The sequence below is a fragment of the Salmo trutta genome, chromosome 6 (genome assembly GCF_901001165.1).
Source record: "Salmo trutta chromosome 6, fSalTru1.1, whole genome shotgun sequence".
Taxonomy (NCBI): domain Eukaryota; kingdom Metazoa; phylum Chordata; class Actinopteri; order Salmoniformes; family Salmonidae; genus Salmo; species Salmo trutta.
In genome coordinates, this window is record NC_042962.1 from 1,361,545 (window position 1) to 1,378,408 (window position 16,864).

Sequence of the window (16,864 nt, forward strand, 5' to 3'; positions counted from 1 at the left end):
CTGTAGCATTAAGATTTCACTTCACTGGAACTAAGGGGCCCGAACCATGAAAAACAGCTCCAGACCATTATTCCTCCACCAAACTTTACAGTTGGCACTATGCATTGGGGCAGGTAACGTTCTCCTGGCATCGGCCAAACCCAGATTCGTACGTTGGACTGCGTTTCCACTGCTCCAGAGTACAACGGAGGCAAACTTCACACCACTCCAGCCGACGCTTGGTATTGTGCATGGAGATCTTAGGCTTGTGTGCGGCTGCTCGGCCATGAAAGCCCATTTCATGAAGCTCCCAACGAACAGTTCTTGTGCTGATTTGCTTCCAGAGGAAGTTTGTGAACTCTGTACTGAGTGTTGCAACCGAAGACAGACAATGATAATGCGCTACAGCACTCGGCGGTTCCATTCTGTGAGCTCGTGTGGCCTACCACTTCGCGGCTGAGCCGTTGTTGCTCCTAGACGTTTCCACTTCACAATAACAGTACATACAGTTGACCAGGGCAGCTCTAGCAGGGCAGAAATTTGACGAACTGACTTGTTGGAAAGGTGGCATCCTATGACGGTGCCACGTTTGAAGTCACTGAGCTCTTCAGTAAGGCCATTCTACTGCCAATGTTTGTCTATGGAGATTGCATGGCTGTGTGTTCAATTTTATACACCTGTCAGCAACGTGTGCGGCTGAAATATCCAAATCCACTAACTTGAATGGGTGTCCACATACTTTTGCATATATAGTGTATATAGAGGAGAGAGGATTGTACCATTGTGGCGTCAGGGTGGAGGGCATCCTTTACCAGCACCTCCTCTACCTGCATCAGGGCTTCATCTGTCTTCCCATTCTCCAGGTAGAACTGGGCCAACTCCAGACTGATCTGAGAGGGGAGTATAGATCAGATCTACAGAATATAGATACAGTTGAAGTCGGAAGTTTACATCCACTTAGGTTTGAGTCATTAAAACTCGTTTTTCAACCACTCCACACATTTCTTGTTAACAAACTATAGTTTTGTCGAGTCGGTTAGGACATCTACTTTGTGCATGACACAAGTCATTTTTCCAACAATTGTTTACAGACAGATTATTTCACTTATAATTCACTGTATCACAATTTCAGTGGGTCAGAGGTTTACATACACTAAGTTGACTGTGCTTTTAAACAGCTTGGAAAATTCCAGAAAATTATGTAATGGCTTTAGAAGCTTCTGATAGGCTAATTGACATCATTTGAGTCAATTAGAGGTGTACCTTTGGATGTATTTCAAGGCCTACCTTCAAACTCAGTGCCTCTTTGCTTGACATCATGGGAAAATCAAAAGAAATCAGCCAAGACCTCAGACAAAAAATTGTAGACCTCCACAAGTCTGGTTCATCCTTGGGAGCAATTTCCAAACGCCTGAAGGTACCACGTTCATCTGTACAAAGAATAGTATGCAAGTATAAACACCATGGGACCACGCAACCGTCATACCACTCAGGAAGGAGACGCGTTCTGTCTCCTACAGATGAATGTACTTTGGTACAAAAAGTGCAAATCAATCCCAGAAAGACAGCAAAGGACCTTGTGAAGACGCCAGAGGAAACAGGTACAAAAGTATCTATATCCACAGTAAAACGAGTCCTATATCGACATAACCTGAAAGGCCGCTCAGCAAGGAAGAAGCCACTGCTCCAAAACCGCCATAAAAAAGCCAGACTACGGTTTGCAACTGCACATGGGGACAAAGATCGTACTTTTTGGAGAAATGTCCTCTGGTCTGATGAAACAAAAATAGAACTGTTTGGCCATAATGACCACCGTTATGTTTGGAGGAAAAAGGGGGAGGATTGCAAGCCGAAGAACACCATCCCAACCGTGAAGCACGGGGGTGGCAGCATCATGTTGTGGGGGTGCTTTGCTGCAGGAGGGACTGGTGCACTTCACAAAATAGATGGCATTATGAGGGAGGACAATGATGTGGATGTATTGATGTCTTGAGATGTTGCTTCAGTCAGGAAGTTAAAGCTTGGTCACAAATGGATCTTCCAAATGGACAATGACCCCAAGCATACTTCCAAAGTTGTTTCAAAATGGCTTAAGGACAACAAAGTCAAGGTATTGGAGTGGCCATCACAAAGCCCTGACCTCAGTCCTATAGAAAATGTGTGGGCAGAACTGAAAAAGTGTGTGCGAGCATGGAGGCCTACAAACCTGACTCAGTTACACCAGCTCTGTCAGGAGGAATGGGCCAGAATTCACCCAACTTATTGTGGGAAGCTTGTGGAAGGCTACCCGAAATGTTTGACCCAAGTTAAACAATTTAAAGGCAATGCTATCAAATACTAATTGAGTGTATGTAAACTTCTGACCCACTGGGAATGTGATGAAATAAATAAAAGGTGAAATAAATAAATTCTCTCTACTATTATTCTGACATTTCATATTCTTAAAATAAAGTGGTGATCCTAACTAACCAAAAACAGGGAATTTTTACTAGGATTAAATGTCAGGAATTGAGAAAAACTGAGTTTAAATGTATTTGGCTAAGGTGTATGAAAAACTTCAGACTTCAACTGTATATATACACACACACGCGCACACACACACACTCACACACACACACACACGCTAGATCAGTTCTCTAGTTACAGAGAAAATGACAAGACAAACTGCCCACACTCCTCACTTCCTGTCTGTCCTCCTGATGGCTACTATAGCCTGGTTGTAGTAATACTAACCTTGTTGTCCTCCTGATGGCTACTATAGCCTGGTTGTAGTAATACTAACCTTGTTGTCCTCCTGATGGCTACTATAGCCTGGTTGTAGTAATACTAACCTTGTTGTCCTCCTGATGGCTACTATAGCCTGGTTGTAGTAATACTAACCTTGTTGTCTGTCCTCCTGATGGCTACTATAGCCTGGTTGTAGTAATACTAACCTTGTTGTCTGTCCTCCTGATGGCTACTATAGCCTGGTTGTAGTAATACTAACCTTGTTGTCCTCCTGATGGCTACTATAGCCTGGTTGTAGTAATACTAACCTTGTTGTCCTCCTGATGGCTACTATAGCCTGGTTGTAGTAATACTAACCTTGTTGTCCTCCTGATGGCTACTATAGCCTGGTTGTAGTAATACTAACCTTGTTGTCCTCCTGATGGCTACTATAGCCTGGTTGTAGTAATACTAACCTTGTTGTCCTCCTGATGGCTACTATAGCCTGGTTGTAGTAATACTAACCTTGTCCTCCTGATGGCTACTATAGCCTGGTTGTAGTAATACTAACCTTGTCCTCCTGATGGCTACTATAGCCTGGTTGTAGTAATACTAACCTTGTTGTCCTCCTGATGGCTACTATAGCCTGGTTGTAGTAATACTAACCTTGTTGTCCTCCTGATGGCTACTATAGCCTGGTTGTAGTAATACTAACCTTGTTGTCCTCCTGATGGCTACTATAGCCTGGTTGTAGTAATACTAACCTTGTTGTCCTCCTGATGGCTACTATAGCCTGGTTGTAGTAATACTAACCTTGTTGTCCTCCTGATGGCTACTATAGCCTGGTTGTAGTAATACTAACCTTGTTGTCCTCCTGATGGCTACTATAGCCTGGTTGTAGTAATACTAACCTTGTCCTCCTGATGGCTACTATAGCCTGGTTGTAGTAATACTAACCTTGTCCTCCTGATGGCTACTATAGCCTGGTTGTAGTAATACTAACCTTGTTGTCCTCCTGATGGCTACTATAGCCTGGTTGTAGTAATACTAACCTTGTTGTCCTCCTGATGGCTACTATAGCCTGGTTGTAGTAATACTAACCTTGTTGTCCTCCTGATGGCTACTATAGCCTGGTTGTAGTAATACTAACCTTGTTGTCTGTCCTCCTGATGGCTACTATAGCCTGGTTGTAGTAATACTAACCTTGTTGTCCTCCTGATGGCTACTATAGCCTGGTTGTAGTAATACTAACCTTGTTGTCCTCCTGATGGCTACTATAGCCTGGTTGTAGTAATACTAACCTTGTCCTCCTGATGGCTACTATAGCCTGGTTGTAGTAATACTAACCTTGTCCTCCTGATGGCTACTATAGCCTGGTTGTAGTAATACTAACCTTGTTGTCCTCCTGATGGCTACTATAGCCTGGTTGTAGTAATACTAACCTTGTTGTCCTCCTGATGGCTACTATAGCCTGGTTGTAGTAATACTAACCTTGTTGTCTGTCCTCCCGATGGCTACTATAGCCTGGTTGTAGTAATTCTTGGTCCTGTCTACATGGGTCCTGCTACGGTAGTGTCTGGCCAGCTGACAACAGATGGAGCACAGCACGGTCCTCTCCTGCTCCAGCAGCTCTGGGCTCTCTGTCTGACAACGCTTCAGGACGCTCAGCTGGACGCTGTAGGCCTGGGAGAGACGGACACCGTGAAAGAAAGTCCTCCTCACATAGAACTTGTTACACTGTCACAAACTAGCTCCAGTCATTCTGAGAGATGCTACAGACAACATTAACACGAGTGGAAAATGACTGTATCAACATTGTTCTAAGACCTTCTCTAAGGTGTCCTGGACTGATCAGCGTAGTGAGCCCAGCTTCTCCATAGTAACCCTAACTCTGACCTTCTCCATAGTAACCCTAACTCTGACCTTCTCCATAGTAACCCTAACTCTGACCTTCTCCAGAGTAACCCTAACTCCGACCTTCTCCATAGTAACCCTAACTCTGACCTTCTCCATAGTAACTCTAACTATGACCTTCTCCATAGTAACCCTAACGCTGACCTTCTCCATAGTAACTCTAACCCTGACCTTCTCCAGAGTAACCCTAACTCTAACCCTGACCTTCTCCAGAGTAACTCTAACCCTGACCTTCTCCAGAGTAACTCTAACCCTGACCTTCTCCAGAGTAACCATAACTCTAACCCTGACCTTCTCCAGAGTAACTCTAACCCTGCCCTTCTCCAGAGTAACTCTAACCCTGATCTTCTCCAGAGTAACCATAACTCTAACCCTGACCTTCTCCAGAGTAACGCTAACCCTGACCTTCTCCAGAGTAACGCTAACCCTGACCTTCTCCAGAGTAACCATAACTCTAACCCTGACCTTCTCCAGAGTAACGCTAACCCTGACCTTCTCCAGAGTAACGCTAACCCTGACCTTCTCCAGAGTAACCATAACTCTAACCCTGACCTTCTCCAGAGTAACGCTAACCCTGACCTTCTCCAGAGTAACTCTAACCCTGCCCTTCTCCTGAGTAACTCTAACCCTGACCTTCTCCAGAGTAACCATAACTCTAACCCTGACCTTCTCCAGAGTAACTCTAACCCTGACCTTCTCCAGAGTAACTCTAACCCTGACCTTCTCCAGAGTAACCCTAACCCTGACCTTCTCCAGAGTAACCATAACTCTAAGCCTTACCTTCTCTAGTGTTTCCTGGACTGATCCCTGGTCAGCATAGTGTGCTCTGGCTAACAGCAGAAAGTACTGCACGTTGCTCATCAGGCTGGAGACGGTCAGTGTACCATCATCATAGTGCAGAGCGGTCATCAGAGTCCTCTGGGCCTTGCCATACTGACGCAGCTTCAGTAGCAGCTCTACCAGGTCCACCACCAGAGAGTCATGACCACCCAGCTTCACTGCACTCTCATAGTGACGGACAGCCTGCATGACCAATTGGGTTAGATATAAATACTCTCATAGTGACTGACAGCCTACAGGACAAATCAGGTTAGACATAAATACTCTCAGTGACTGATAGTCTGCAGGAACAACCAGGTTTCATATAAACACTCTCATAGTGACTGACCATAGGTTACCTTCACTTTCTTGGGCACAGGGACTGTCTAAATGACTACTCACATCGGTAGCCATGAAGTGCTTTGAAAGGCTGGTCATGGCTCACATCAACACCATCATCCCAGAAACCCTAGACCCACTTCAATTTGCATACCGCAACAACAGATCCACAGATGATGCAATCTCTACTGCACTCCACACTGCCCTTTCACACCTGGACAAAAGGAACATCTCTGTGAGAATACTGTTCATTGACTACAGCTCAGTGTTCAACACCATAGTGCCCTCAAAGCTCATCACTAAGCTAAGAACCCTGGGACTAAACACCTCCCTCTGCAACTGGGTACACCTCGATACACCTCGATGCCATTTTCATTGCAGAGGGAGGTGTTTAGTCCCAGGGTTCTTAGCTTAGTGATGAGCTTTGAGGGCACTATGGTGTTGAACGCTGAGCTGTAGTCAATGAACAGCATTCTCACATAGGTGTTCCTTTTGTCCAGGCGGGAAAGGGCAGTGTGGAGTGCAATAGAGATCATATCATCTGTGGATCTGTTGGGGCAGTATGGAAATTGGAGTGGGTCTAGGGTTTCTGGGATAATGGTGTTGATGTGAGCCATGACCAGTCTTTCAAAGCATTTCATGGCTACAGAAGTTAGTGCTATGGGTTGGTAGTCATTTAGACAGGTTACCTTAGTGTTCTTGCTCACAGGGACTATGGTGGTCTGCTTGAAACATGTTGGTATTACAGACTCAGACTGGGAGAGGTTGAAAATGTCAGTGAAGACACTTGCCAGTTGGTCAGTGTATGCTCGGCGTACACGTCCTGGTAATCCGTCTGGCCTTGCGGCTTTGTGAATGTTGACCTGTTTAAAGTTCTTACATCGGCTGCGGAGTGCGTTATCACACAGTCTTCCGGAACAGCTGGTGCTCTGATGCATGTTTCAGTGTTATTTGCCTCGAAGCGAGCATAGAAGTAGTTTAGCTCGTCTGGTAGACTTGTATCACTGGGCAGCTCTCGACTGTGCGTCCCTTTGTAGTCTGTAATGGTTTTCACGATAAACCAAGGTAAAATTCCTGACGGTTAGTAATACCGTTTCAAATTTTAATTATCATTAAAACCGTGTTTGATTACCACGGTTTCAAAAACTCACGGGAAATACTGTCCAGCATCAACCAAAGTTGCCAACAGTCTGACGCCGGCGCAGCTGCAACGTGGGGTTTGTTTTCTGTGAAAAGGTGGAAGGAAGTGACAGGAAGTGGCTCGGGAGAGTTTTTAACCTTCTAATAGGACCAAATCTGAAGTGTGGTCGTATTTTGGGTTTTACAAGAGTGCTGACGGAAACTTATTCGAAGATGGTCACCCTGTCTGCAGAACATACAACTAAAATAATTGCTGCGAAAGGGGGCAACACTTCAAATCTCTTGAGTCATCTTTGTGACCACCAACCACTACTTTATAGCTAATGCAAGGTAAGTTTAGTCAAGTGCAAGGTAACTTTTAGCTCAATGCATGATGTGAGGACTTGGGAATGGGGGAAAATGTCATGGTTTGTCTGTCTAACTTGCTAATAGCGTGTCATTAATGTAAACTGAAGCATCCAGTGTTACCTACTCTGGTAAAAACACTACACGTTGTTCTGCTGCTATATGCGTGGTGTGTCTGCAGACTCTATTCGCCCATTGCACACGATAACGTCATGTAGTTTAGTCACCCAACCAACATATTCTGTTCATTTAAAATCCGGAGTCGTCAACTTGGTTGTAAAAGTGTTCCAACAGGAGAAACGATATAGACCCTTATACAAGACTCCCCTGCAAGACTCCCCTGCAAGACTCCCCTGCAAGACTCCCCTGCAAGACTCCCCTACAAGACTCCTTTACAAGACTCCCCTACAAGACTCCTTTACAAGGCTCCTGTATTTATGTCAATTGTTGGGCTCATTGCAAGTACTATCACTGTCTTCTTAAGACTCATTTGTATTTATTTAAATTGTGCATGGGGTCATTGCATACACTCAAATGCAACACAGAAGATGGACTGTGTGTGTGTGTGTGTGTGTGTGTGTGTGTGTGTGTGTGTGTGTGAATAATAATAATAATAATAATTATAACATTAAACATTTTCTATTCTCTTGTTTACACAGTGGGCGTGCAGCAGGCAAACCCAGTGATGCTACTGGTCCCTCCTCGTCTACAGTTGTGACACAGACACTCCAGGAAGCGTTTAAAAGGCAGGCTGCTTATTCATCCACATCAAAACATGCTCAAGACCTCACCGCAGCCCTTTCATATTACACTGCAAAGGACATGATGCCATTTCATATTGTTGAGAGGCCTGTCTTTCTGAGGCTGATGAAGGTTGCCGTGCCTCACTACAAAGTGACATCACAAACATTATTTTCCAAGACTGAAATCCCAAACCTGTACAACCAGGTTAATGTTGGAAAAAGTTTAGCTCAAAGGCACATGGTTTCTGCAACTACTGACCTCTGGACCAGTGAAAGCTGGGGGTGCTCAACCCTCCATCAGCTTCACTATCCATTACCTCACCCCAGACTGGCAACTGGAATCAAACTGCCTGGAAACACAGTTCTTCCCAGAAGATCACTTGGCTCACAACAGTGTTTTTGGAGAATATGCTGGAAGAGTGGGTGATTAACAAGACCTGGTCTGCATAACCACAGACAACGCAACAAACATGATCAAGGCTTTTGAAGAGTTCCCAGATCTGTGGCTTTGGGTGCTTTGGCCATCATTTGAACCCGGCCAACTCAAAGGTTCTGAAAATTCAGAGAGTTGACACAGCAGTCAAGGCCTGCCGTCATCTGGTCCAAGGCTTCTCACGGACCTGGAGGAGAAGGAGAGAACTGAGAGAAAAGCAAGCTGCCCTCAACATGCCACAGAAGGCTCTGATCCATGATGTGGTGACCCGATGGGGGATCTACACACAAGATGCTGTGAGCGTTTCCTCAGCCAACAGCAACCAGTCTGTGCGACACTGGCTGGAGAAAGAGGAACATGGCATCTGATGACCCAAAGATGCCGACATAAGTGTCATGGAACAACTGTGCCAGATTCTTGAACCTCTGAGGGAAGTGCATCTGTAAACTTGCTCAGAGACACGAGTGACACTGTCAGCCATCAAGCCTGTCCTGGACCACGGCACCCGTGATGTTCTGGTGGAAAAAGATATGGAGCCATCCCTGACCAAGGAGATGAAAAGGGTAATGAGAGAAGACCTTAACAACAGATACACAGTGGAACCAAACTAAGAGAAACTTCAGTCCTGGAGGCCCTGTTGTCATCATGGACGACACAGCCCCAAGATGGAGGGCACAGCCCCAAGATGGACGACACAGCCCCAAGATGGACGGCACAGCCCCAAGATGGACGGCACAGCCCCAAGATGGACGGCACAGCCCCAAGATGGACGGCACAGCCCCAAGATGGACGGCACAGCCCCAAGATGGACGGCACAGCCCCAAGATGGACGGCACAGCCCCAAGATGGATGACACAGCCCCAAGGAACTCTTTGCTGATGAGATCTATGGTGGAAGCCAATCAGGTTACATATAAACACTCATAGTGACTGACAACCTGCAGGACCAATCAGGTTAGTGACATAAACACTCAGTGACTGATAGCCTGCAGGACCAATCAGGTTAGTGACATAAACACTCAGTGACTGACAACCTGCAGGACCAATCAGGTTAGTGACATAAACACTCAGTGACTGATAGCCTGCAGGACCAATCAGGAAAAAAAAGAGTGAGGGAGGGAACAGTATGAGAACATTCCTTAGTAAAATGGCAAACAAAAACAGCTTTCACTCTTGAGAAATAGTCGAAAATGGCGAAGAATGTCCTGTGTGAGCACTGAGCAGTATTGGTGCTTGAATCTTTGCCGCAGCCTTTCCCGTCTACAATACCTGGTTGTACTGATGGGTCTTCACATAGGCTCGGCCCATCTTTCTCGACAGGGTGGCATCCCGAACCGTCCCTCTCGTTGCCTCTCGATACACCTCGATAGCTCTCTCTGGCTGCAGAATAGAAATGTGATATTTGATATACCTGTCTGTGTCAATGCATTTGCAAAGCCCTAATAATTTGGTATAGACAGTCAATAATATGCAGACCACAAGGAACCACTGGTGTGACAGTTAAAACATATGCCATTTAATACCCTATTTAATCCACTTACAGTCATGGTGCATATTAGTATTGATTTTTACATATGGCTGGGCCCAGAAATCAAACCCACTATCCTGGCATTGGACCAAGCTTCATGCTCTACCTACTGAGTTAAAGGACCAAGCTTTATGCTCTACCTACTGAGTTAAAGGACCAAGCTTCATGCTCTACCTACTGAGTTAAAGGACCAAGCTTCATGCTCTACCTACTGAGTTACAGAGGACCAAGCTTCATGCTCTACCTACTGAGTTAAAGGACCAAGCTTCATGCTCTACCTACTGAGTTAAAGGACCAAGCTTCATGTTCTACCTACTGAGCTACAGAGGACCAAGCTTCATGCTCTACCTACTGAGTTACAGAGGACCAAGCTTCATGCTCTACCTACTGAGTTACAGAGGACCAAGCTTCATGCTCTACCTACTGAGTTAAAGGACCAAGCTTCATGCTCTACCTACTGAGTTACAGATTACCAAGCTTCATGCTCTACCTACTGAGCTACAGAGGACCAAGCTTCATGCTCTACCTACTGAGCTACAGAGGACCAAGCTTCATGCTCTACCTACTGAGCTACAGAGGACCAAGCTTCATGCTCTACCTACTGAGTTAAAGGACCAAGCTTCATGCTCTACCTACTGAGTTAAAGAGGACCAAGCTTCATGCTCTACCTACTGAGTTACAGAGGACCGAGCTTCATGCTCTACCTACTGAGTTAAAGGACCAAGCTTCATGCTCTACCTACTGAGTTAAAGCACCAAGCTTCATGCTCTACCTACTGAGCTACAGAGGACCAAGCTTCATGCTCTACCTACTGGGCTACAGAGGACCAAGCTTCATGCTCTACCTACTGAGCTATAGAGGACCAATCTTCATGCTCTACCTACTGAGCTACAGAGGACCCAGCTTCATGCTCTACCTACTGGGCTACAGAGGACCAAGCTTCATGCTCTACCTACTGAGCTACAGAGGACCAGCTTCATGCTCTAACCTACTGAGCTATAGAGGACCAAGCTTCATGCTCTACCTACTGAGTTAAAGCACCAAGCTTCATGCTCTACCTACTGAGCTATAGAGGACCAAGCTTCATGCTCTACCTACTGAGCTACAGAGGACCAAGCTTCATGCTCTACCTACTGGGCTACAGAGGACCAAGCTTCATGCTCTACCTACTGAGCTACAGAGGACCAAGCTTCATGCTCTACCTACTGGGCTACAGAGGACCAAGCTTCATGCTCTACCTACTGAGCTACAGAGGACCAAGCTTCATGCTCTACCTACTGAGCTATAGAGGACCAAGCTTCATGCTCTAACCTACTGAGTTAAAGCACCAAGCTTCATGCTCTACCTACTGAGTTACAGAGGACCGAGCTTCATGCTCTAACCTACTGAGCTATAGAGGACCAAGCTTCATGCTCTACCTACTGAGTTACAGAGGACCGAGCTTCATGCTCTACCTACTGAGCTATAGAGGACCAAGCTTCATGCTCTACCTACTGAGCTATTGAGGACCAAGCTTCATGCTCTACCTACTGAGCTACAGAGGACCAAGCTTCATGCTCTACCTACTGAGCTATAGAGGACCAAGCTTCATGCTCTACCTACTGAGTTACAGAGGACCAAGCTTCATGCTCTACCTACTGAGTTAAAGCACCAAGCTTCATGCTCTACCTACTGAGCTACAGAGGACCAAGCTTCATGCTCTACCTACTGAGTTACAGAGGACCAAGCTTCATGCTCTACCTACTGGGCTACAGAGGACCAAGCTTCATGCTCTACCTACTGAGCTATAGAGGACCATGCTTCATGCTCTACCCTACTGAGCTATAGAGGACCAAGCTTCATGCACTACCTACTGAGCTATAGAGGACCAAGCTTCATGCTCTACCTACTGAATTACAGAGGACCAAGCTTCATGCTCTACCTACTGAGCTATAGAGGACCAAGCTTCATGCTCTACCTACTGAGCTATAGAGGACCAAGCTTCATGCTCTACCTACTGAGCTACAGAGGACCAAGCTTCATGCTCTACCTACTGGGTTACAGAGGACCAAGCTTCATGCTCTACCTACTGAGCTATAGAGGACCAAGCTTCATGCTCTACCTACTGAGCTATAGAGGACCAAGCTTCATGCTCTACCTACTGAGTTACAGAGGAGAAGCTCTCGTTATACCTCTTGTATATTGATGTAGGCGTCCCCCAGAAGGATAGAGGACTGAGGCCCGGGTAGTTCATCTCTGATCTCCCTATAGCAGGCTATGTACAGCTTCTTGTCTTTGCGTCTCTGCAGGTATATGAGGGCCATCTTCTCCTTGGCCGCTGTGTAGTGTGTCTGAAGAGAACAAGAAGAAAAGGAAGATGTACTCTATCGTCCATTAACTTAAGAAAGAACGGAACAGTGTCTTCACAACCTGGTCCGGTGTGATGCCTCTGAGGACGCTGAGGGCTGTGTCCAGGTCATCTTTAGCCAAGGCCATGTCCACGTTAGCTATTGTCACACAGATCTCCTCTGGGGTACCAGCGAACTCAACGATAGCGTCCTGCAGCACCATGGTGGACTCATGCTGGCAGAAGAGGAGGAGGGATGGAAGGGGTTTATAGACACACACACACACACTACACTGTCTACCTGGCACCAGCTCTGCTAGTAAGCTTGAAGATGAGAAGACTGGCTCACAGCAACGAAAGTGTTACAGGATTGCATGAGGTCCGAAATGCACTTCCACAAACTAACCAAAACTGAACATGTGGCTAGAGGATTGGACTCTATAGCCACAGTCATCAATATAGGTAGAAGTGGAAGGAAGTAATCATCTACCATAAGCAAAGTAGTAATCAATCAACCAATCAATCAATCAATCAATCAATCAATCAATCAACCAATCAATCAACCAACCAATCAACCAATCAGTCAATCAACCAATCAATCAACCAATCAGTCAATCAACCAATCAATCAACCAATCGGTCAATCAATCAATCAATCAATCAATCAATCAACCAACCAATCGGTCAATCAACCAATCAATCAACCAATCGGTCAATCAACCAATCAATCAATCAACCAATCAGTCAATCAACCAATCAATAAATCAACCAATCAATCAATCAACCAATCAACCAATCAATCAATCAATCAATAAATCAGTCAATCAATCAATCAGTCAATCAATCAATCAATCAACCAATCAATCAATCAATCAATCAATCAACCAATCAACCAATCAATCAATCAATAAATCAGTCAATCAATCAATCAGCCAATCAATCAATCAATCAATCAATCAATCAAAGTAGAAACGTAGTGTACCGTTTCCTCCGTGTAGTCTCAGTGCCTCAGCCAGCTCCAAGAAGACAGACACACGTTCAGTGTTGCTGACGTGGGCCTCTCTCCCTCTCCCTGCTTGGATCCCCATCGCCACCTTCAGGGACTTAATAGCCTCCTCTAGCTTCCCAACACCCCGCAATGCACGAGCTTTCAGTAGGTGGTACTGGGGGAGATCTAGCACCTAGGGAGGGGTGGAGAGAGGTGGAGGGGGTGGAGAGAGGGGGGGAGGGAGGGGTGGAGAGAGGGGGAGGGATGGAGAGAGGGGGAGGTGGAGGGATGGAGAGAGGGGGAGAGAGAGAGAGAGGGAGGGATGGAGAGAGGGATGGAGAGAGGGGGAGGGATGGAGAGAGGGAGAGGGAGAAAGCGAGAGGGGGAGGGATGGAGAGAGGGGGAGAGATGGAGAGAGGGAGAGAAGGGATGGAGAGAGGTAGGGATGGAGAGAGAGGGGGAGGGATGGAGAGAGGGAGAGGGGAGGGATGAGAGAGGGAGAGATGGAAGGAGAGAGGGATGGAGAGGGAGAGAGGGAAAGCGAGGGGGAGGATGGAGAGAGGGGGAGGGATGAGAGGGGGAGAGATGGAGAGAGGAGAGAGGGATGAGAAGGGAGAGGGAGAAAGCGAGAGGGGGAGATGAGGGTGAGAAAGAGAGAGGGGTGATGGCAAGAGGAGAAAGGGAAAAGAGAGAGGTGGGGATATAGAGAGAAAGAGAGAGGGGAGTGGAAGAGGAGAGAGGGAGAAGAGAGAGGATGGAAAGAGGGAGAAGGGAAGAGAGAGGTGAGGGATGGCAAGAGAAAAGGGGGGATGGAGAGGGAGGGATGGAAAGGGGAGGAAGAGAGAGGGGAGGGGTGATGCTGGATACACTAAATTCGGAAGGTACCCTTTATGTAACACAATCAATCCCCCTACAGTGAAAGAACCCATCTATTAAACCTGGAAGGTGTGGCTGACTCCAGTCTGGTCTCTACACTAGTTTACCTGGAAGGTGTGGCTGACTCCAGTCTGATCTCTACACTAGTTTACCTGGAAGGTGTGGCTGACTCCAGTCTGGTCTCTACACTAGTTTACCTGGAAGGTGTGGCTGACTCCAGTCTGGTCTCTACACTAGTTTACCTGGAAGGTGTGGCTGACTCCAGTCTGGTCTCTACACTAGTTTACCTGGAAGGTGTGGCTGACTCCAGTCTGGTCTCTACACTAGTTTACTGGAAGGTGTGGCTGACCTCCAGTCTGGTCTCTACACTAGTTTACCTGGAAGGTGTGGCTGACTCCGGTCTCCAGAGACTGAAAGCAGAGGTTGTAGTCTCCCCTCATGGAGCTGTATCTGGCCTGCAGCAGGTGGACCTCAGCGATGGTCGGGTTCTCTCTCCAGACAGAAATCCAGGAACTGCTGAGCGGACTGGCTGTCACCTGAGAGGAGACATAAACCGAGACGGTAATATTGTATATAATAAAGTAAGTAAACCTTGTCCTAGCCAGAACGGCTCATAGGAGCAGGAGGCATCTATCTGTTGCAGGGCCTTACCCCCATCAATTTATATTGGTAGTTTATCATTCATCTCTGCTCATCAACTTGTGATTCATAATTCAGGTTGCCTTATCGCTTGTCCATCATGTTGGTGTCACCTGAGAGGAAACTAGACATGGGCTGGGTGATAGACGCCTACGTTAGGTCTCCTAACCTGCCACGTCGCTCCTAACCTGCCACGTCGACTCTCCTAACCTGCCACGTCGCCTCTCCTAACCTGCCACGTCGCCTCTCCTAACCTGCCACGTCGCCTCTCCTAACCTGCCACTTCGCCTCTCCTAACCTGCCACGTCGCCTCTCCTAACCTGCCCACGTCGCTCTCCTAACCTGCCACGTCGCTTCTCCTAACCTGCCACGTTGCTTCTCCTACCGGCCACGTAGTTTCTCCTAACCTGCCACGTTAGTTCTCCTAATAACCTGCCACGTTAGTTCTCCTAACCTGCCACGGTAGTTCTCCTAACCTGCCACGTTAATTCTCCTAACCTGCCACGTTAATTCTCCTAACCTGCCACGTCATTCTCCCTAACCTGCCACGTTAATTCTCCTACCTGCCATGTTAATTCTCCTAACCTGCCACGTTAATTCTCCTAACCGTGCCCACGTTAATTCTCCCTAACCTGCCACGTTAATTCTCCCTAACCTGCCACGTTAATTTCTCCCTAACCTGCCTCTAAAAATGCTACAAAGGAAGCAGGAAGCAGGAAGCAGCCATGCAAAACGTCTAGATTCGTAAACCAATCTGTTAGGTTTTGATCCTCCCACCTGTTTTCGCAAACGCCCCACTTTCAGACACACTACAGGTAGGCAGTTACCATGACTCCTTTCAGACACACTACACAGCCTTTGTCGATAAGAGTTGCTCATCTCCTGCATCCTCTCTCCTCCGTCCTCTTTCGCCTACTTTTGAAAAAGGTTGAAGGTAATTGAGGAGAGGCGCGAGGAGAGGGAAGCGTGGATGAAAATGCACTTGTATAAAATGAGATCCTTCCTTATCCACTCATCAACCATTAGGCTAATGACGTTACAGGGGTGGATGCCAAAACACATGACGTTTACAGGGGTGGATGCCAAAACACATGACGTTACAGGGGTGGATGCCAAAACACATGACGTTTACAGAGGTGGATGCCAAAACACATGACGTTTACAGAGGTGGATGCCAAAACACATGACGTTTACGGGGGTGGAACCCAAAACACATGTAAAAAAGTGATAAAACAAATGAAGTTAAGACATTTTATAGGTAAAATGATACGTAGCATATTGTTTTTGAATGTATTCATGGTTTCTTCTCCTCCAATTATACAACAGCTGATTCAAAAGGAGTGTGGCAGATATCAAAATTCTTGCTGGTAAAAATTTACTTGTGCTTCCTCGCCAATGAGGGCTATCGAGGACAGGGGGACCATCTTCCGTTTGACTACTAACAAAATGACACACTCCTCGACCACTGGGACCACTTATCGGTTCCTGGGTCACGAGGGAGGACGGAAAACGCAGATACCCATACAGACCCATACAGACCCATACAGACCCATACAGACCCATACTGACCCACACTGACCCACACTGACCCACACTGACCCACACTGACCCACACTGACCCCACAAGACCCATACAGACCCACACTGACCCACACTGACCCACACTGACCCAGTACAGACCCATACAGACCCACACTGACCCACACTGACCCACACTGACCCACACTGACCCACACTGACCCACACTGACCCTTACAGACCCATACAGACCCATACAGACCCATACTGACCCATACTGACCCATACAGACCCATACAGACCCATACTGACCCATACTGACCCATACTGACCTGAAAGGAACATGATATGGGCCATGTGGTAAGCTCCAAGCAGCAGTCCGGGGGCCATCTGGACCACAGGCTGCAGGACCATTCCACAGTGACTCAGGCCAAAGGGGACGGGCTGACCTGCCGTCAGGGGCTTCTCCTGGGAGGGAGGGGAATGGAGGCATGGCTCGTTAGAAACACTGCTAAAGGAAACTTTCCCTCCTGCATGGAAACACTATAAATCAAATAATTTTATTGTCCCCCC

At 46.9% G+C, this 16,864-nt stretch overlaps 1 protein-coding gene across 1 annotated transcript in view; it reads right to left on the reverse strand.

Annotated features, from left to right (window-relative positions):
* LOC115195245 (tetratricopeptide repeat protein 21B) overlaps positions 1-16,864 on the reverse strand; it is a 64,406-nt gene that overhangs the window by 23,098 nt on the left and 24,444 nt on the right. Inside the window, exons 20-29 of the mRNA XM_029755021.1 lie at positions 16,624-16,821; positions 16,353-16,387; positions 14,512-14,670; positions 13,278-13,451; positions 12,352-12,507; positions 12,117-12,275; positions 9,687-9,797; positions 5,380-5,622; positions 4,177-4,368; positions 759-869 (exon numbers count right to left, since the gene is read on the reverse strand). Coding sequence (XP_029610881.1) covers positions 759-869; positions 4,177-4,368; positions 5,380-5,622; positions 9,687-9,797; positions 12,117-12,275; positions 12,352-12,507; positions 13,278-13,451; positions 14,512-14,670; positions 16,353-16,387; positions 16,624-16,821 — 1,538 coding nt within the window. The remainder of the gene's footprint in view (positions 1-758; positions 870-4,176; positions 4,369-5,379; positions 5,623-9,686; positions 9,798-12,116; positions 12,276-12,351; positions 12,508-13,277; positions 13,452-14,511; positions 14,671-16,352; positions 16,388-16,623; positions 16,822-16,864) is intronic.